The 22,306-nt window shown below is 41.5% G+C and overlaps 1 protein-coding gene and 1 long non-coding RNA gene across 3 annotated transcripts; one reads left to right on the top strand and one right to left on the bottom strand.

Annotated features, from left to right (window-relative positions):
* Positions 1-162: 162 nt before the first annotated feature.
* Positions 163-12,606, bottom strand: phf12b (PHD finger protein 12b). 2 transcript variants are annotated; one of them, XM_038693291.1, is made up of 15 exons: positions 11,932-12,606; positions 11,445-11,626; positions 9,410-9,482; positions 8,838-9,294; positions 8,229-8,349; positions 8,002-8,134; positions 7,707-7,871; positions 7,143-7,286; positions 6,050-6,794; positions 4,778-4,882; positions 4,538-4,684; positions 4,260-4,355; positions 3,466-3,548; positions 3,208-3,346; positions 163-1,331 (listed from the first exon to the last, which is right to left on the bottom strand). In XM_038693291.1, the coding sequence occupies exons 1-15, from the start codon at positions 11,995-11,997 to the stop codon at positions 886-888; spliced, it is 3,102 nt and encodes a 1,033-aa protein (XP_038549219.1). In that variant the 5' UTR covers positions 11,998-12,606; the 3' UTR covers positions 163-885. The 2 variants fall into 2 exon arrangements, with proteins under 2 accessions (XP_038549219.1, XP_038549220.1); XM_038693292.1 differs by lacking the exons at positions 11,445-11,626; positions 11,932-12,606 and adding an exon at positions 9,709-10,569.
* A 166-nt stretch (positions 12,607-12,772) lies between these two features.
* Positions 12,773-14,555, top strand: LOC119882923. The gene is made up of 2 exons (XR_005440568.1): positions 12,773-12,900; positions 13,317-14,555. It is a non-coding gene; the product is annotated as an uncharacterized LOC119882923 (long non-coding RNA).
* Positions 14,556-22,306: the final 7,751 nt, after the last annotated feature.

The following is a 22,306-nucleotide window of genomic DNA, read 5'->3' as shown; positions in this document are numbered from 1 at the left end:
AGAGAAATATGACATTAATCACAAGCCTTTCCAAAACACTTCAGTACTCAATTATAACCTTTACTAGTATTGTAACTTGAGGCAGAACGTGGCAAATCACAATACAATCTGGAGTGGCCCCACAAAAGCCTGAAAATAAACAAAACACACAGATTCATTGAATTTGTTCTTAGAAAATCTTTCTGTATTTACAGGTTTGAACAGACAAGCAGGTACAGACAAAGAGTGCTTATATACAGAGCAGCACAAGATGTTAAAATGAGTGCTAAAACAATACGGTATTTACAGATGGACTACAGCGGAAAGTACAGACTAAGAACAGGCTTCTTATCACAAATAATCTGGTACTCTACACAGTATCACAAATTCCATGAACTGTACAGTTAAAAACCAAAAAATGGTGAATCTACATGAAATCCAATGTTTCTCCAATTGAGAGGCACTGAATTATATATATTTACATTATATATACATATAGTGTATAAGCATGTATGTTTTCATACATATATAGCTACCTGTGGTGCAAAAGCAGCAAAAGAAATTAGAATGTATGGAATTCAGTACTACAAAATAAAAGCTTTGTGCTAAATGGGCTGACTGACAAAATAATGTTACACCATACATACTGGCAAAAGAAAAATTGAGCGTAGGTAAATAATGTTCGCTCAGAGTCCTAATGGTCTGAAGTCAAGAGAAGGTTACTGTCAGTCATTCAAAAACAAAAGAGATTGTCAATAATACTTCAAGTTCATGCAAAGATATAAATCATTAAAAATTAAAAAATAAACTTTTCCCTGTTGACCAACCAGCTGTGCAGCTTTCCCTTCATTGTGACTTGGAAGGTGCAAAACAAAAAAGAAGGGAGGGCGGGACATCCTGTGCGGGTTATGGAACAGAGTTGGCGTGCAATATGGGCACTTGGTGGGGAGGGACAGTCTCAGTATCAGCCTCGTCCTGGCTGGACGGGCTGCTCACTGTGGCAGTGTTGGGTGGTGGTGGCGTGAAGGTGGTGGTGGGGTTGGTGCTGGTAGTGGTGCTGGTGCAACTGGCAGCAGGCGTGGTGATCTGCTCCTCTTTGGGCTGCTTACTGGCAAACTCAGTGATGCTGAAGACAAACTGGAGGCAGCCCAGTTTGATGTAGCTGCCGTGGTGGAGCAGGGCCGTGCCCTCCCAGCCTGCCCCACTGCCTCCGATCAGGCTGGAGCTGCTCGCCTTACAGCTGCACAACAGCTCAGAGCCGCCCTGAGGCTGGCTGCTCATCACGCCACCAGTCGGCAACAAACCCACCACAGAGTTGGGGCCTTCGTCATCCTCACGCTTCTTACTGCGACCTGCACAGAGAACACCAGGAGCCATTTGGAGACCATACAGGCTGAGAATGCTACCACTACAATTAAGAAAGGAAGGAGGAAATGAAAGCAGTAAAGGATGCACTCAAAAGTCAATAGGATGGTGGCATCAAGTGGTAATACAGTTGTGATGCCAATGCAGAAGTCCGAGGCTGCGTTCAGACTGCAGGCTAAAGAGACCCAAATCTGATCTGATTTTTTTGTTCATGTGGCTCAGATCTTTTTTTACCTTTCCAGTTCAGAAAACAAAAGTTTTAGCCAGGGCGATTTGATACACATACAACTTATCCTGTAAAATAATGGTAACTATTTTCTAGGGCTGGCCAGAATGTCATTTTGAGCTTCAGCGCTTCCGATAGTAATTAACAGCGAAAAATTGAAGCTTCGCTCTTCGCTTAGCTGAGAGAGAGAGCGCTCCGTTTATTTATTCTCATAGCTAGGCTTACTAAGTTATTAGCAGGCTAGCAGGCCTAAGTAACCTAAGTGCAGGACTAAGAAAGGGAGGAGTAAGATGAAAGAGGAATATTTATTGCTATATATTGTGTAAAAGGATCGGACATTGAGCAGGTGAAAAGCGAGACAGAGTGAAAACAGATGCATGCCGAAGGGTTGGTGGCTGCTGTACAGAGCAGGGGGAACCATAGCAGAGAGTCCAGAGTGAGAGACTCTGATCTGAGCAGGTCCAGAGCAGAATCCGGGGATAGTTTAGCCGGGTGGGGGTCCAAGCAGAGGACGCACGGGATGAGCGGTGTTTCCTGGTAGCGGAACTAAATTATTATGCAAAATTCACTTATAAACTTTTATTATAGCGACTAAATGCTCTTCTTCTACAATCAGCCTAATATAATTATTTAAATGCGTTCATTATGTTGCTGTTTGTTTCCAGCCAACAGTTTAGCTACTGATTCATTTTAAAATGTAGAAAAGTTTTGATCTGTAATGAAATAAAGTAATAAAAACAGCATAGCTGCCACACTACTGCTGTCATCAGGCAGTTTAAAGTGCTCTCACACAGCTGAAGGCTTCGTTTTGTTTTCCCTTTGATGTGAACTGGAGCGTTACGTTCACTGCTGTCCGTGGAGGTCAGGCGCACACACAAAAAAAAAATTAAAAAAAAAATTTGATAATCGAATCTCAAAATTGGAAATCGAATGTGTACCCAACGTTCAACTATTCGAATATTCGGGTCCAGCCCTAGTATTTTCAAACTTTAGCTGCTAAGATATCTATCATAGCTCTGTCATTTTTTTACTGTGTTTGGGCCTTTAAGCTGTACTTAAAATAATGGGAGGCTACAAGATCTGACCATATAAAGCCATTAGAACACTTAGGCTTTCCCTGGCTTTACTATGGGCATGCATTACATTTACATTAATTCATTTAGCTGACGCTTTCATCCAAAGCGACTTACATATACATGTCAGAGGTCGCACTCTGGAGCAACTAGAGGTTAAGTGTCTTGCTCAGGGACACAATGGTGGATAGGTCACAGTGGCTATTGCTAGTGAGATAAAGGCAAAGCAGGATAAATGTCCATGCCCCACTGCCCCGTCCGGTACCACCAGCACATACCCACTTCACGGGAAATCAATAACTAGTCCTTACTTCGCCAATGCATCACAGTACATCATATGTGCACAGAGAGTGTATCTGATATTCACCATGAGGGAATCAAACTGAAATACAACCAACACCTACTGCTGTGAGTAGCATAGACAAAGGTTACACACTGTAACGGTCCATACACAGCTGACGCACCCCAAATAACAATCACTAAACACTGATGACCTCCAAACTGCACATACAATGAATACTTGTTTAAGCGCAACTTAAGTGTGTCTGAATGAGATGTACTCACGGATAATGCCTTGGACTTTGGCCACCAGGCCGCTGGGTGGAGACGGCGAGGCTTTCTCAGAGAAGTCACACGAGTAGAGGACGTTGTCCACGGTGGTGCCATGCTCGCTGTAGTTGAGCAGCTCATAATGCTTGGTATTCTAAAAAGGACATAAACCATTTACGCCATGTCCAACGACAACAACAGTGTCTCAGTGTTTAACAGGCAGAGGTGGAGAATTGTGACACAGTAAATAAAATCCAGTTTAAAATCCCATACCTCGTCATAGAAAATACAGGCGTGCTTCCCCGATATGTAATTGCAATGACCATAGTTTGTAAGGCACACGTCCATGTCAGCACCTTTATAGAAAACATTAGAAAAAGAGTGAGTTGTAGTTTTATTGTAAAGCTCAATACTGCTAAGATAATGCTGCACCACTATAGATGTCAAATACACATTTTAGTCCCGTTGGTCTAAATGCCATTTCCAACTGTTCCAAAGAAAGAGGGAAAACAACAGTACAATTTATCACCTGTCACCAAAATTCTAATTAATTAATTGTTTGATACTAATGCCTGTACAATACACAAGTTTAAATCCAGATACCAGAACAATACTTTTTTGATACCCTACTTTGAGAAATACGAAGACATTTTTAAAAGGAAGCCAGTTGTTACATGTCGTCTAAACCAGTGGTTCTCAACCTGGGGGTCAATACCCCCGAAGGTCACAAGCTCTCTCTGAGGATTCACAAAATCATCTTTTTTCTCTATTACCTCTATAAGCCTCTGAAACTGAAACCTAAAACAGAAGTGTAAAATGTGCAAGCGGTCACGAGGACACACTGCTTAACTTCCAAAGAGTCACAAGCCAAAAAGGTTGGAAACCTCTGGTTTGAAGAGAAGAGACTCCAAGGACTTTGTCTAGATAAAATAGTCTTTAATACCAGCACCAGGGGTAGAAAACACATCAGAGACACTACTTACATCTCTATCACTCTGCAGAAGCACATACAACAACACAATACGATGCACAAGACGCAGTTGGCTGATATAGTCAGCATGTCTTACCAGATCCTATGTATAACGTCCTATAGCACATGCTGACAGCTCCTCCTTTTCCTGTCAGAGGGTAGAAGACAGCTCGGGCCTGCACTTTCTTCTGACCTGGTAGGAAGACGATCAGGATTTAAAGTATAGAAATATTTTCAGGAAAAAAAACTCAAGATCAAACAAGGAAATTCCATTCAAATTCATTTTCAGAGTAAAAAATAACACTCTGATCTGCAGGAAATGAGATGTGATGTGAAACAGACTGAATAGCTGTGTGACGGAGGCACGTGTCTTACTGTCAGGGTGGGGTGATGGGGTTTTGGGGGCAGCACTGGTGACTGGGGGAGGCGGAGTGCTGGGCTTTTTCGGGGGGAAGAGCTGCTGGATCCTCTGCCAGGCCAGGGTCTTGATCATCTCTGCATCCAGTTTGTCCAGTTCAATCCCTACACACACACACAGTGTGTAAGGATTGTGCTGGACACACCACCACAGTGGCTCAGTATTGTCACATCTCAGCACTGAGTGAGCAGACTTACCTCCATCTTCATCCTTTCCATCTTTCATGCAGCTGGACAGGTTAGCGATGGACGAGAGCGTGCTGGGTAGCAGTGAGTCCACCAGTTCAGGACCAGCCTTTATGTCTGTAGAGTGGGAACATGCAGAGACAACATGAGGTGAAAGAACTGAGGTTGATCTGGAGTACCGCTCGTGGACATCTGACTCAATGGGGACTACTGATTCATTCATGTATGTACAATCGCCTGTTTTAAACTATATAACATTGGTTTGTCATACACTTATTTTGCTGTGAAACAGCTGGAAAGTCAACTACTGGAAGAATGTAATGTTAATAATCTTTTTCACAATCGTTGATGCTTTTGGAAAATTTAAGCCTGGCCTTTTATTGCTGGATCCTTTTAGCTGCAGCTAAACAAAGGAACGCCTGCACTTCAGCAGCTGACCACGGTGTGGTTTTGTGGGCAGCCATTTTAGAAAATGTTCGTCAAGGAAGTAAGAAAAATTTTGGTTGCAGTTGACGAAAGCTTGGCTATTTAAAAATGGAGGGTTTCTGCAGGATGTCCTGTGTTGGGCAAGTGACTATTCTCTCTCACCAACCAGACTGCGGTGACACCAAAGTACCAGGTACTGTTTACAAATTTCGCCAATGTTTAACAAAAAAGTAAGATTTCCAAGGGAGTCATGCCAAGCCGTGCCGTACCATGCGGTGGAAATGAGGCATTAGTGACTTGGAAAAATGTGGCGACACACACACATTCTATGTAACCAGAAAAAAAGATTATTTGCTTCTGCCAAATGTCTCAAATAATTAAAAATGAATCAAATAAGCTATTTATTCAAAGACCAGGAACAAGGTGAAAGATCGGCATACCTAAGGTAAATCTGTTCTTGAGATATTCAGTGGAAGGAGCAGCATAGTTCTCCTGTCTAAAATGACCCTCCTGCAGTTTTCCCAGATATCATTTGACTCTACTTCTCTTGTTTTGGAGACACAGGTGGAGCAGGCCTAGTGTTAATAGATTTCTGGGAAGGATGGAATAATTCTTCCCAACAGCTGCTTTGCAATTATTCAAAACATCCATCAAATATGGATTCTAAAGAGCTAACTTTTGATGTCTTTTACATTTTACTGACTAAATAATGAATCAAATAATATGTTTATCAATAAAATAAATTAACTCACTGGTTGCAGCCCTTTATGTTAATGCTATATTACACAGTTCTTTTTACAATCCCTCGAAAACCTCAAATGAACCTGGGAAGCAATCAGTGGTGAGTGGCATGTGTACCTGGAGTAGGTGATGATGAACCCAGCTTGGTTGGGCAGTGCTCCTGCTTGCCTTTAGGTGGTGTGTCTGAGTGGGCACTGCTGGTGAGGGAGTGGGGGGGTTTTTCATTGCTGCTCATACGCTCCCCCTGGAACTCTGTCTGGCTCCTGTGGTTCTGCTGGCCGCCGTGGGGCCATATCATCAGGGCACTGGGGCAGTTTTTCTGAGCACAGGCCTCTGTAGTGCTCTCTGGCTCCCTTTTAACGGTTTCTGTTCCTATGTGGTTCACCAGCCCAGAGGAAGGAGCTGAGTCTGAGGGTACCGTACAGGGCTTCAGTCTGTGCTGCAGCTCAGCCTGCCTGCAGGAGTCCGAGGCATTGTTACAGTCTACAGGTCCGTTGGCTTTGGGAGGCTGACGCTCCTCTGCCAGAGGTCCGTTGGGTTTCCTACAGTTCTGACATGGTGTCATGCTGCATTTACAAACACCCAGCTCTGTTAGGGGGGCCCTTGAAAAAGAGGCTCCCTGTGGGTCATCAGGTGTACTGCAGGGTTTTAAGCAGGGGTCAGGGGAAGAAGTCCTTTCTAAAGAGGGCTGAGTTTTCATGTCATCTGATGTTACACGTGATTTAGTACTGGCTTTCTGCTCAGAAACCCACTCTGCTGATGAGGTTACTGATGACAGGGTGGATGCTGCCGAGCCAGCCTTCTGCTTGATGGACAGGTGTCGCATGATGTTGCACTGGAGGGCGATGACATCCTGAAGCCACTATTCAACACAGCAGAACCATGTATTACAACTTAAGAAGCAACCATCAATTCTTTTTAGTACCCTGTCCTAGCTGATGAAGACATTTGCCTCTAAGGAATAAATATCATGACTTCTCTTTTGCTGCAATATTTTGAAAGAACTTTAAGATCTGACTCCCACCACCTCCTGTTCACTCCCTGGTATCTCGCTGCCATCGCTGTGTGAGTGTGTCTGAATGAGCAGCAAAAACCTTGTAAAGCGCTTTGGATAGCTATTTAAATCAAGCTGTTTATGTGTCAATCTGTAATTTAGTTAGGCCAGCAATAAATCTTTGAAAAAGTTAGGAATGACTTTTCTTCTGCCTACCTCCTGCTGCTCAGCCTCTGTGGTGAGGTGCTTCGAGGGCTGATGGTCGGGAACACCGCTACAAACCAGCTCCAATTGGCGTACCCCTACAGGAAGCAGCATGGGGGGAGGATTCTGGTACTGGGACTTGATGGCATCGGGCACCTGAGTCCAAACAGCGATTGTTAGAAATAACTTGAATCACTTTAACTTGAATTTTCCCAACATCTTCTGAAGCCTCTGAATGAACAGGATATCTAACATATGGCTTGTTTTTACTTTTCATGTCAATGGAGGTATTTCAGTTTGTTGAGCCATGACACCCCCCATCTTCTTGGTTGGCAAGAGGAAACCAAAACACGATTAGTTAATTAATAATCAACAAGAATCAATTGTAAAAGATAAGAATCTCAGTCATTACACAAATTGTTTTCCCCACCCCTATCTGTGCACCACTGGCCTGTCTTAGCAATTCAAAGCTGATCACGTAAAAACTATTTATGACAGCCCTTAACAAACCCAAGAGAGAATACAACATGCTACCATTAGACTGTCTACACCCCCACACCGACGCAGCCCGTGTACCTTGATGGTCTTCTTGTTGTGCTGGTGGATGGTGCGCCGGATGGGTGCATTCTGCCGATGGACTCTACGCAGGAAGTCCAACTTGACAGCGTGCTGGGACATCCTGTCCTGGAACTGGTCAAAGAGCTGACAACGGCTGGACAGGCTCAGACTCCTCTGATTCAGCTGGACATCAGACAAACATTTAACACAGAAAACAAATCATTCTGCTGCACCATTATGGCTGAGACAAACTTAAAAAAATCATGGGAAGAAAAAAGCTAGTTTTACTTTGAGCCAAGGCCATGACTCTTACCACTAGGTGCTCAACGTGGTTTGGACACATCCATTTGCCAGCAGGTAAAGCGGTGAGTGGAGGGTCCAGACAGTCCATGTGGAACAAAAGGGGACAATAGTCACACTGGATCAGTGGAGCCAACCTGCAACTCCTGTGAGGGGACACAGTAGGAACTCAGTACAAGGTGTGAAACGTTTTCAGATCTGTGTACATTTCTGAATATACTGTAATCTGGTAGTACTAACCGGCTGCATGAAAAGCAGACTTTGACTGGTAGAGGGACCAGACCATTGGAATCCAGTTCATGCTGAGGCCTCCTGAATGGCTTTCCTAGTAGCTCCTCTTTTCTTCTCCGTTTACTGCTGCCTACAAATCCAAACGAGATGGAAACATTTGAGAAAAAAAACAAAAGGTTTTATGCTCTTAAAAATAAAAAAACAAAAAGTATGCCAGACTCACAGGACAACTTGGCAGCTCTTGAACTATTGGAGTCATTAATAATTTGGGACATAAAATAGGTTACCAGGCCACAGAAGTTTGAAATTTCACCTGTTCAACAAAACTGAATATTTACTACGATGTTTGAGATACCTGAACATGTTTTAAATATCTAACTCAGTTACAGATGAGATTAAACAGGATATCTCCATATGTCATCTATATTCGGTTTCTATCCATAGCAGTATATAGAAATACACCAAAAAACAACACGGACTATGGTCTTTGTGAAAAGCCAACCTTCACCCAACCATGAAGTATGTTACATATTTTTCTTCACCTTTACAATTGAATACTAGTTGAAATACAGGCTCATTTCACAATGAAAGTTTAGGAAATCATAATGGCTTACTGACCTGGCAGTGCAGTGGTGCAGGTGAGTTCACTGGGTAGCTGGAACTGCGTAGGGTTTCTCTCCATAGCAGCTGCTATAAGGAGCTGAAAGGGTCTTTTGAGGAGGCGTGGTGTCGGAACAGATAATGTAGCACCCTCCAGCTCTGCGCCCTGAACTTCATCCTCGGGCTCTGCTGCTTCCTCCTCCCCATCGTTCTGCTCCTCTGAGGGTGTTGGGGTGGATGAAGTGTTGGAGGTGGGCGTCCCAGGCCTGCTGCTTGGCCGGCTGCTGGTCCTGCGATCCAGTAGCCGCACCTGAGCCACTCGTAGTCCGGGCCCTGCCGCTCCGGCCCCTGGAGGCAGGCCGTCGAGCCGCAGGGGGCCAGCATTGAGCTCCAGCTCCACGGCCGGGGACGCAGAGCGCTTAGACGAGGATCTCTCCAGTAGGCCGTTGGTCTGTTCTGACTTCTGCTCTCGCTTCTGACGACAGCGAACGACCAGAAAACAGATTTCAGTCCACATAGCATACAAACAACAGCTTAACTATAACACTAGTGGAGGACTGGGTGTGTAATAGAGAGGGCTTGCTGCTCACCTTTTTTCGAACATTGCAGCGGTGACACATCCATTCCCCTGGGGGAAGCATTTCTTCACTTAGAGGTGGGTTGCTATGATAAGAAGATAAAACACAATCCTCTGTGACCAGGTTGGTAATTACTTCAGGCAAATGAATAAACATCATTTAACTTCCATCTATGCAGTCACACAATTATGCTTCAATTGTGTTTTCTAACTTCATGTGAGAAAGAAAATGCTGATTAAAAACTTTATCATGGTTTTACATACAAGACAAATTACATTAATTTTCTTATTGGTTAAAACCACATTCCCCACCTAGTTATCCAAGACTCCAGTGTTGCTGAAAGCATATAATGATTTTTATTAGATTCAATTACACAACTACAGCATAAACCCTGTCACCACAGTAGTAACCCCCTCTGCCTCCATCCAGTGGACTGATATTTGTATTACAATAAAGAAAGGCCTGACAATGATGTGTAATCTCAATTTTCAAATTTGATTACAGCTGAAACATGAATTATCCATGAGAAAAGATTGAAAATATTCCAATTAACTATACACAACAATAATAATAATACATTCTTAATTTAAATGACCATAGAAATTTTCACCATTATTTAAAGGAAAACATGCTCAGACGACAAATGATTTTTTTAAATAAATAAAATGCTGTCATAGTAAAAACGCCCATGTGCCAAGTGACTGATAAAAAAAGGGGGGGGGGGCAATAACATGATGGATTTATAACGGGCGGGACACACCTAAAGCCAGGACTATAATCTACAGCCTAAAGTCTCCCATTCACAAGCACAGATGATATTAAAGGATAACTTTAATATAAGACACACTAATGCATCACGTCAGTGTACCAAGATGAAGCCATTCACAGGCCTGACCATATATGGATAAAACGTTTGTGTTTGGTCGTTTCCAAGTGACAGTCTGAACGCAACTTTTCCAAACGCTTAAGTTAAAATAATCATGCAAGCAGATGTTCAACCGAGAGCCATGCAAAGCGGCACCGGAGAAACGCTACAATGGGACGACCTTCGGAACATGTTCACAACAAACACCGTCATGCCGCCACTCCATCTCAGCAAATGACAAAACATTTCTTCCATGTTGTTTATGAACGGCTTTTTGTCCTCAAAGCTGAATTTTAAAGGTTGGTAAGATGGCGGTGGAATAGAAAAAGAGAGCAGTGAGGTCGCCATATTGTAAACAGAGGCAGCCTCGACTCCATTTTTAGCAGCAGCGGCTCCAGTGGCTGCAGCCGCGACAGGAGGGGAGGACCGACTGCAAGCTAATTCTAGCCACTTTCACACAAGGCTACACTGACACTTCTTTTTAGCCCCTGTACATCTTATTAACATACCATTTAAGCGACAGCAATTAATTAAATGACGCTCTCTGTAAACGCTCTTAATTATACGACCAGCCGTATCTCACAGCACATAGGCCTATTCTCCAAAATGAGAGAAAACATCACGGTTAGCTACTTTTAAGTTACTCGACACCGACATATATCAAATTAGCTGTTCCATTTGCTCACCAAACTGTATTCAATAACCCTCACGTTTAAAACGTCTTCAGAAAAATACGTATTGATGTTTGCTTGTGATGAGGAATATCAACTTCACACAAGGCTCACTACCGCCCACCTCAGTTCAGTTGTATTAAGCGTGAATATGATGGGATCCACCGATGCTTGCAGTGGAATTTTAACTGAATTAACGGTGGCTTTGTGAAATAGCAACATTAAGGACTGCTAAAATATCTTTATTCCCATCACCGGGGTTCGTTCAACGCTATCAGGGGCAGAATTTAATTCACATAGACCTACTTCCAGTAAAATATCACATGCTTATCTGTGCAGCACCAAGACCAGCAAAAATAACTTCATCGGGGGAACAACCCTCACCGAAGTTAGCATTCAGCATCTAATTTACGCAGCTAACGCAGACTCAAAAGTAGCAGTCCCTTGTCTGTTCTACACTTAGTATGCACTGAACATTACTTGCCCATGTGTCTTAAAGTAACTAACTTACCAGCACTGGAGATGGAAGGCTGCAGGACAGTGGTCACAGCAGAGCAGGTCTCCCCCCTCCCGGCAGCTATCGCAGGTGTCGTGGTTGGTGGCCCTGCCGCTCCTCCGGACGTCTCTCACCAACTTCCGACTCCTCTTCTCCACCTCCTCGGACTTCGGGGGCGCCAGCAGTGTTTGGATTTGCTATAAAATATTTTGAGCTGTTTAATATGAGGCCCTGGCTGATATTTAGTTGACAGATTTGGAAAATATACAGCTTTGAGCCCGCTATGCCATTCAATGCTAAGCTTGGGGAGAGCGGTAACGTTAACTTGTGGCCTCCATTATCAACCCAAACTATTAGTTAAGTTAGCTAACCGAGAGATCCTTGACAACGGGCTTTGGTGGTCTGAAGATGACGGCAATTAATCCAATTGAAAATAAAATAAAAGCATTAGCAATAAGGGAATATTTCACGTAATGAAGGCCTAAGAGCAGAGCAACCTCACCTCCATTAAGCCCCCAGAGGTATCCAAATCGTACACAATCGTCGGGGTCTCCATTTTGTCCCACATTCATCCAGGAGCAGACTCCGCACAAGGAATTTGCGATACAAATGCCTTCTGGGTCCACAGCTATGAGAGCAAATCCTGCAATAAAGTTCTTTTTCCAAATGTTTTAGACAGAGGATGGCTGGCCAAGCGATGCTAGCTATCGTTAGCTGTTTAAAGGAGCTAACTACGAAGGCAAGACGTCAACCACTCAAGGTTGTGAAGCTAGCGGGCTCAGTAGCATGTGTTGTGGGTCCAAAAAACACAACAAAAATAAACGATAACCGTGTAATTAAAGCACTGGCTTCTTAGCACCACTTTTTATATGCTGCGCCAAGCCTACGTAAAGTATTTTATATCAATAGACTGTTGCTGTTATATACAAAATCCATTTGCGGCCTAGCTGGCCAGCCATGATTCTTGTTTCTGCTCCTGCAAAAAGGAGCCTTGTAAATCTGCAAACCCCTCCGCTCCCATTGTCAACAGAAGATGTAGCCAAAAAATACAGAAGGAAGTTCGGCGTGGCGCGGTCCCATGCACAGCTTCCGATAGCGTTCGGAATGTATAATCCTCAAAGCAGGTATGTGGCAACGCAAATTTGGTTGATGTTATTGTTGTGAAAAAGGCTGTGCATCTACACTGGCTGCTAGCAACATCCTCTACCAGTTGGCGCAACCGCGAACCGCCGTACGCGCATGCGCATTGGAACGGATATAGATAACGAGGATACATACCATGTAACAAGAAGCGTGTACATTCTATCCGGCTACTACAAATGTACTATAATTATTATACTAATATATAAACCCGTCACTATCCCTGTCACAGTCTACTTCTGCTACTAGCCATTACTGCTTTCTCCATACTGCTGCTACTGAGAGCAAAATGAACGGCTGCTTGTATCCATAGCCCTATTCCTAACGAACGGTACTGATAAATCTTTAAAAGTCCGCTGTTAGCTTTACAATTAAATTACTACCCATGTTCCCTGTAGCTCGCACTTCTACTAGTGTTGCTAGTCCTAAAATGACCATTTTCACTGTTGCATTAGCACAGCTACTTATGTCAGTAGTAGGCTTACTGTTTTTACAACTGCTAGCACTACTACTACTGTGTCTGTATAAAAAAACAATATTGCTAATAATAATAGGGCAAGTATTAGTACTACAAATCATTCCACAACTATTAGTACTATTATTACTTCTGTTAGTACTATTGTTATTAATTGGTTGTTATGCCTACAACTCTGTATATTGTTCTTTGTTGTTTATTGTTGTTCCTGGTATGTTTCACTTTGTGGTCCTTACTTTGTACTTAATATTTTAATGTTCTTTTTTGTACAGCACATTGGTCAGCTTAGGCTAGACCTGACTACAGCTACTGCTACCACCATAACTACTGCCACCACCACCATTTCTAGCAGTACAGATTCTGTCTCCTGAGTCTGTTATCGACATACTAAAAAACATATGCAAATGGGAGATAGATTGTTGGGCACAAGTTATTGAGCATAGGGATTTACTTGCAACTTGCAAAACAGCTCTGAATTGTGTGCATGAGGGTATGACTGTAAGGTTATCTATTCTTTGTAATAAAAGAAAGGAAAACAAAGAGGACTGACACCACCGCATAACCAAATGGGTGCATGTGGGGGAAAGAGTAGCTGGAAACATGGAGCCTAGGTTTTTCCAGATGGCATTGATCAGGGTGATGTGAACCAGTAACAACACTGCAGAACCAATAGCAACAGGGGCCATCCCAAGATCTTACCACCTTGTAACAGGTCTGTTGTATATATTATACATACATTTTTCAGAAATTGGGACAAAGTCTAACAAAACATCTGTCAGATGATAAATAATAACGTGGCATTCATCATTTTCAGTCTTCCCGCTAATCAGAAAACAAACATCCAATTCTTGGTGGGCCGCAAAACTATTCCAGATAATGGAGACCATAGGGAAAAGAAAAAATGTTATGCCTGGCTGTTTCAAATGGTCCCTACCATAGGTCCCTACTCATGGATGATGGGTAATTTGTAGCCCTTGCCAGCAGAGGGAGGCAGTGATCTGTTCTGTTAGAGTAGTTGGTCAAATGGCTTCCCACCATTTCATTTTATAGTTTTATGATCATCTCCAGAAAGTTTGCTTCAGTAAATGTGTATGTAGAAACCTAAAAATGGACATAGTCAGATATTCTTATGTTGGCTTTAATTGATTTTTATCCAAAACTATCAGTGTGATTAGCCTTCACAGACCTATGTCCCGCACATGAGCCCCACACAGCAGGTCAGAACTTACTACATGTATGATTCCAGTGAATATACATTGCTGAACTGATTAATGAAGGATTATCATAAATGTATTGGTTAAATAGGTACAGATGTACTTGCTTACTATGTAAAGGTGGATTCTTATAGTGTGTAGCTACACAACATGTGGTGCTTTTGTTTTTTCCTGGTTCTCCATTTTTAGAGACAAAGCCTCCCTATGAGCTGTAGGTGAAACTCTCTCGATCACTATTGGCTAGGTGCGCTATATGTTCTCTATGTGCCCGTAAAATAAACATGAAATTAAATTAAATCTGGAATTGCCCAATTCATTCTTAAATTATGTGTAAAAAGCTATTTTGAGGTCACAATGACCTTTTGAGTCAAAAGTGTCACCTATTCAGTGTCTGACCACATCTTCCTCCCTGCTAAATCTGTTCATGCCGCAAAAACTGTAGGACCAAATTACTTCAGTATTGGCAGGTGACCTCAAGGTGTATGGAGCTAGAATTGTGTCTTTATTACATGCGAGAAAATAAATGATCTGAGAGAAAAAAAAAAGTTTGAGAGAAAAAGTTATCATACTGATAGCAAAAAAGCATTTCATGAGAGAAAAAGTTTTCATACCAATAGCAAAAAATAATAATATTTGAGACTAAAAAAAGTTTTGAGAGAAAGTATTTTCTCATAGAACATAAAAAAATATAAAATAAAAATTTTGAAAATTATATTTGAGAAATAAAATCTCTCTCAAAATCTCAAATATAAATTTTTGCTATGGGACTGTCGCTGTTCAAAACACTAGAAAACCTCAATAAACCTCAATATGAAAGTAAGAACACATTTAAACCGACCGTGGCACAAATCAGACAGACAACATGAAGATTTGGACGGTTTATTGAGGTTTTCTAGTGTTTTGAACAGCGACAGTCCCCTCCATGATCACGCTCAAAGTCCTTGCTTTGAACTCATTTGCAGGTGGGAGAGGTCCCTGTGAATCATCGTGCATTATATATATTATTATTACGGTCAGTTCAGAAGTATGTCACTCTATAGTTTTAAAAATATGCTAAATTAACATCGATATCTCCACCAGTGTGTGGCCCTGTGATGGACTGGCGACCTGTCCAGGGTGTACGCCGCCATTCGGCCAATGTAAGCTGGGATTGGCTCCAGCCCCCCGCGACCCTGTATGCAGGATAAGCGGTTGACGATGGATGGATGGATCTCCACCAGTTCTAATGCTACCTAAATTGACATTCTCTAGATGACAGTTATCAAGTATATCAAAAGGTTTTAGGATCGGTCAAACCATGAATCAGCAGGTATTCAATATATTGCTGTAGTTTGTACAGTATGCACAACATTGTCATGTTTGCTCGGTGTTCAAATGTCACAAAAATGTAATCTTAAAAACCGCTTGATCTTTCATCTGCTCTGTGTATTTTGCATTTTTCAAAGTCTGCTGGGACCCCGATCATTGCCACTTGCAGCTATATTTATTATTAGTCCTTTTATTTATTATCATTATTACTGCAATCATTATTACTATTATTACATTTATTGAGGTTTATATTATTACCACTACCAGTACTAATGTTTTACATCTCTATGTGGATCTTGCACTGTGCTGCTGTGTGTGTCCCCCCCCCCCCCCCTCTCTCTCGCTGATGGTTTGTAATATTACACAGTGTATGGTCTACACCTGCCCTTTATGAAAAGTGCATTGAGATAAGAGATTCTGTTATGAATCGGCTATTATATAAATAAAACTGAATAATAGAACTGAATAATGGCTAAAATGGTGTCACAGTGAAGCTGACTGTTTGGGTAAAAAATTTCATCACTTCATCGTAGTATTCCATTAAATGTCTGTGTCCATTTTTGACCTACAGCATCAATTCTTGAGTTATGGTTAAAAAATGTTTGTCAAGGTCATTTTGAGGTCACAGTGACCTTGGCCTTTGAGTCAAAAGTGTCACCAATTCATTGCCCAGACTTTATGACTGCCCAAGGGATAAAGGGCATATTTTCCTTTTATATACTTAGCTAATCATTTTATTCGGAGATGATAATGTGAGATGTTTATAAAGTGCTCCCAACCATGCTCTGTGTGACAGGCATTGATGTTTACCTGCACATCAGCACTTAGATTTCTAGGATAGTTCATGTTAAAAATCCTGTTTATAAGGACCAAAGTTGGGTGTTCTGCTGCAGGTTTACATGCCTGTACTCTCAGGCTTCCACTGTTTAAAAAAAAAAAAAGCCATTAAAGCCTGCTCAGAGATATACTGCTGCCGTGACAAACATAATTCATCATGTTGAACAGCAGACGCATTGCAGTTTCTTCATGTCATGACTTCATTACACAGCTAATTATCACCTTTAATGGGACTATTTCCCCTTCTTCATTACTGCACAATGTTACTGATTTATTTTCTGGAGGCAGAGATCACTTCGCATTCAATTCTAGCTAAAATGAATTACTTTAGTATGACTGCAATTATTGTGTTGTACAAGTAAACATGATGGATTACTTTAATTAATACCATGGGATGTTTTTGCTTACTGATTTTCTTTCTTTTTCTTTTTTGGGGAACAATGGAAGTCATGCCTTACATAGAAAATCATTGTATCATATATCATTGTTTAATAAATCTTTTGAGTTCGTCTTTACTTTTTCATGTATTTGCTTGTATGCTTCTCTTAGTTTAAAATGGAACACATTAGCAATGGTAAATAAAATTAGCAGCAAAGTCATCGGGATTCAGCAGATAAAGCTAACTGAACTGTACAATAGACATGTGCTTAAAAAGGCAGAATCCATCATGTCTGATAGTTCTTACCCCCTTCATGCAGAATTTAAGATGCTGCCTTCTGGTTGTATGTGAACCCTTTGGAATTACCTGGATTTCTGCATAAATTGTACACACATAAAATGTGAACTGGGCCTGTTCTTCAAGCTTCTCAAAGTGCTGAGAATTCATGAAATTTACTTCAAGTATAAAAGCAAGTTATCAAATTTGTTTAAATTTGCTGTCCCCTCAAAATAACACAATAATCACGCAATCATTAATGTTTAAACCGCTGGCAACAAAAGTGAGTACACCCCTAAGTGAAAATGTCCAAATTGGGTCCAATTTGCCATTTACCCTTCCCGGTGTCATGTGACTTCTTAGTGTTACAAGGTCTCAGGTGTGAATGGGGAGAAGGTGTGTTAAATTTGGTGTTATCGCTCTCACACCACCTCATGGCAAAGAACTCTTTGCCATGAGGTGAGACTCAGAACGGACCTCGCCATGGTCGACCAAAGAAGTTGGTCTGATGAGACCAAGATAAATTTATTTTGTTCAGATGATGTCAAGCGTGTGTGGCAGCAACGAGGTGAGGAGTACAAAGATGTGTGTTTTGCCAACAGTCAAGCATGGTGGTGGGAGTGTCGTGGTCTAGGACTGCATGAGTGCTGCCGGCACTGGGTTAGCTACAGTTGATTGAGGGAACCATGAATGTCAACATGTACTGTGACATACTGAAGCAGAGCATGAAGAAGCTGAGGGTAAAGGTGATGGACTGGCCAAGCATGTCTCCAGACCTAAACCCTATTGAGCACTCCAGTGTCAACCTGTGACACTCTGGTGAACTCCATGTCCAAGAGGGTTAAGGCCCTCTCGGACAAGCGTTTTTTAGCAGCTGTAAATACCACCTGCTGTTCTGAGAACGCCTAGCTGGGAGCACTAGGGTGTGCTTTGGAGGTACAGCGTTTTTTTCAGCTGAGATGCTCTGGTTGCTATGAAACATAATATGCATGGAGGCGATTTGCTACAAGTAGGCTATCTAATTTTACTGAATTTAAGGATGCGATTGCATCAGCTCTAAATTCATTATGAAGTCACAAAGTTTTGGCACTCCTATGCTAATTTCAGTCCCTCCCAAATCGATCATCTTGTTGATAGTGCTGCAGGCTCGCTGCAAATGACACTCGACTCTGTAGCCCCTCTAAAAAAGAAAATAATAAAACAAAGATGGTTAGCTCCATGGTATAATACTGAAACTCGCAAATTAAAGCAAATATCGTGGAAACTTGAGAGGAATTGGCGTTCCACCAAACTGGAAAATTCTCGTTTCATTTGGCAAGATAGTCTTAAAACTTATAGGAAGGCCCTCCGTAATGCTAGAGCAGCGTACTACTCGTCATTAATAGAGGAAAATAGGAACAACCCCAGGTTTCTTTTCAGCACTGTAGCCAGGCTGACAGAGAGTCACAGCTCTATTGAGCCAAGTATTCCCATAGCTCTCAGTAGTTACGACTTCATGAGCTTCTTTAATGATAAAATTCTAACTATTAGAAACAAAATTCACCAAGACCTGCCCTCAACTGGCACCGACTTATCTCCAAACTCAGGAACCTTAGAAACAGCTGTCTTTACCAACTAACTTCAACAATTTCTTCATCTAAACCATCAACCTGCCTCTGAGACCCCATCCCGACTAGGCTGCTTAAAGAAGTTTTACCCTTAGTCAGCACTTCTAGATATGATATATCTGTCTTTATCAACAGGCTATGTACCACAGTACTTTAAAGTATCGGTAATTAAACCTCTTTTGAAAAAGTCCAACCTTTAGCCAACTATAGACCTATATCTAACCTTCCATTTCTCTCTAAGGTCCTGGAGAAAGCAGTTGCTAAACAGCTGTGTGACTTTCTACATAGCAATAGTTTATTTAAGGATTTTCAGTCAGGATTTACAGTTTATCATAGCACAGAGACAGCACTGGTGAAAATTACTAACGACCTCCTTATTGCATCAGACAAAGGACTTGTCTCTGTACTGGTTTTATTAGATCTTAGTGCTGCATTTGATACCATTGACCATCAGATCATATTGCAGAGACTGGAATATTTCATTGGCATTAAAGGAATCGCTCTAAGCTGGTTTAAGTCCTATTTATCAGATCGATTTCAGTTTGTACATGTTAACGATGAGTCCTCCATGCATGCCAAAGTTAGTCATGGAGTTCCACAAGGATCTGTCCTCGGACCAATCCTCTTCACTTTATATATGCTTCCTTTAGGCAATATTATCAGGAAACATTCCATAAACCTTCATTGTTATACAGATGATACTCAGTTATATCTATCGATCAAGCCAGATGAAACTCATCAGTTAGCTAAACTTCAAATGTGCCTTCAGGATGTTAAAACCTGGATGACCTGTAATTTTCTAATGTTAAACTCAGATAAAACTGAAGTTATTGTTCTAGGGCCTAAGCACCTCCATGACGCATTATCTAAGAATAATAATAATGCATTACATTTATATGGCGCTTTATCATTGAAACTCAAAACGCTTCACAATGAAGTGGGGGGGCCTCACCTCAACCACCACCAATGTGTAGCACCCGCCTGGGTGATGAACGGCGGCCATTTAGCGCCAGAACGCTCACCACACATCAGCTTGAGGCAGAGAGGGAGGGAAACATTGAGCTAATTACTACGGGGGATGATTAGATGGCCAGATGGAGACAGCCAGGTTGGGAATTTTGCCATGACACCGGGGAACTCCCTTCTCTTTACGAAAATTGCAAAGATATAGTTTCCCTTGATGGCATCGCCCTGGCCTCTAGCACCACTGTGAGGAATCTTGGAGTTATCTTTGATCAGGACATGTCGTGTAAGTCTCACATTAAGCAAATTTCAAGGACCGCCTTTTTCCACCTACGTAATATTGCGAAAATCAGGAACATCCTGTCTACAAATGATGCAGAAAAACTAGTCCATGCATTTGTTACTTCTAGGCTGGATTACTGCAATTCCTTATTATCAGGCTGCTCGAAAAAGTCCATTAAGACTCTTCAGCTGATCCAGAATGCTGCAGCACGTGTTCTGACAGGAACCAGGAAAAGAGATCACATTTCTCCTGTCTTAGCTTCTCTGCATTGGCTTCCAGTAAAATCCAGAATAGAATTTAAAATCATTCTTCTTACCTACAAAGCTCTTAATGGTCAGGCACCATCTTATCTTAAAGAGCTCATAGTACCTTACTACCCCACCAGAGCACTGCGCTCCCAGAATGCAGGGTTACTTGTGGTTCCTAGAGTCTCCAAAAGTAGACTAGGAGCCAGAGCGTTCAGCTATCAAGCTCCTCTCCTGTGGAACCAGGTTCCAGTTTGGGTTCAGGAGGCAGACACCATCTCCACATTTAAGAGTAGGCTTAAGACTTTCCTCTTTGATAAAGCTTATAGTTAGGGCTGACTCAGGTGAGTCCTGAAATAAATAGGGTAGAAAATGCAATGCAAGATTAAAACAGACAAAAATATTAAAACACACACATAAATAAAAACATTTACAAAATAAGTAATTAATAAATAAAGTTGAAGATTACAACGGAAAATAAATAAATAAGGTGATTATTACAACGGTGAATAAGTGAAGAAGCTTATTAAATAGATATATACATTTATGTCTCCTTGTATAATTTAATTACTGCCTACATTTATTTATTTATTTTATTTTTTTGATCGGATGCTTATTTATTTATTGAGCATTTATTTATTTCTGTATTTATTTCTGAATTTGTCAGTATCAGTCCTTCATAGCGGCGCTCCCATTGCAGTGAACTGAAAAAAGACACTGGCCTCCGTAAAAAATGCTTTGGTGGACATTAAGGCAGTGCTTGAAACAATGGTAGCCACACAAAATATTGACACTTTGGGCCAAATTTGGACATTTTCACTTTGGGTTGTACTCACTTTTATTGCCAGCGGTTTAGACATTAATGGCTGTGTGATGTGTTATTTGAGTGGACAGCAAATTTACACTGTTATACAAGTTGTACACTCACTACTTTACATTGTAGCAAAGTGTCATTTCTTCAGTCACTTTTGTGAGATTCTGTAAGTCACAGCAATAGTAAAACACAGTCTGCTTAAACTACTACCACACAAACAATGTTTTCATGTTTTTATTGAACACACTGTGTAAACATTCACAGTGCAGGGAAAAAGTATGTGAACCCCTAGGCTAATGACTTCTCCATAACCATAACGTATGTATGTGTGTATGAATTTCTGTGGGTAAGATCTTGACCCTGAGTCTGTATTAAAAGTTTTTGATTTGATTTTATTACCTAATTTGTCAGGTAGAGTGTCTTCTATTGATCATTAGTGTTTAAGGAATTAGTTCAGAAAACAATTGCAATCACAAACACTGACTTTTATAATTAAAAGTTAATTTCAACTGTAGTCATGTTCAATCTCAAGCCATTCTGTTCTAAATTGTGTCTTACAAACTAAATTTCCGATAACTAATTTCATCAATAGATCACTTATGTCACTGATTCTACACTCACTGGCCCCTGTATTGCTAATAAAGGGGACGGTGAGTGTAAATGGCATACTTTCATCAAGGTGTTGGAAACACCCCTCAGAGAATTTGGCCCATATTGACATGATAGCATCACACAGTTGCTGCAGATTTGTCGGCTGCACATCCATGATGTGAATCTCCCGTTCCACCACTTCTCGAAGGTGCTCTATTGGATTGAGATCTGGTGACCGTAGAGGCCATTGGAGTCCAGGGAACTCTTTGTCATGTTCAAGAAACCAACTTGAGATGATCTGAGCTTTGTGACATGGTGCATTATCCTGCTGTAGGTAGCCATCAGAAGATGGGTACACTGTGGTTATAAAGAGATGAACATGGTCAGCAACAATACTCAGGGAGGCTGTCGTGTTTAAAGACATCATATTGTGCTCATTTTCAGGTGCAAAATCTTATTTAGGGGTTGTACCAGAACAGGTTTACATGGTTTCATTTTCAAAAAACACCATATTTTTTGTCAGCACATTGCTGCAGCTCCTCTTTTCACCCTGTGTGTTGCTTTGTTTTAGCTATAGAGTGATGAATCTTACCTCTTCAAGATCTTTTTTGGGAGTTGCACATGTGCAGTTCCTAGTTAAGGACTACTAGCCAATCAGAAGCAGAGTAGGGCGGGTCCTGAAAAGCGGTAAACATGGCTTTGGTTCAGCAATATATGTTCCCCTTACCAGCTCAGAAACATGGAC

Source organism: Micropterus salmoides, unplaced genomic scaffold, assembly GCF_014851395.1.
Source record: "Micropterus salmoides isolate LMB-PRFRI ecotype aquatic unplaced genomic scaffold, ASM1485139v1 Ms_hic_scaffold_3, whole genome shotgun sequence".
Taxonomy (NCBI): domain Eukaryota; kingdom Metazoa; phylum Chordata; class Actinopteri; order Centrarchiformes; family Centrarchidae; genus Micropterus; species Micropterus salmoides.
Note: the sequence above shows the minus strand (reverse complement) of the source record. Positions and strands in the feature narration are given on the sequence as shown.

What these genes read in the sequence shown, in the direction of transcription:
- phf12b (XM_038693291.1), bottom strand. Translation starts at nt 11,997, where the DNA reads ATGTGGGACAAAATGGAGACCCCGACGATTGTGTACGATTTGGATACC. An exon ending in GCTGCAATGTTCGAAAAAAG is followed by an intron (nt 9,295 to 9,409) that starts GTGAGCAGCAAG and finishes CGCTGTCGTCAG; the next exon opens with AAGCGAGAGCAGAAGTCAGA. An exon ending in ACCACGTTGAGCACCTAGTG is followed by an intron (nt 7,872 to 8,001) that starts GTAAGAGTCATG and finishes TCTGATGTCCAG; the next exon opens with CTGAATCAGAGGAGTCTGAG.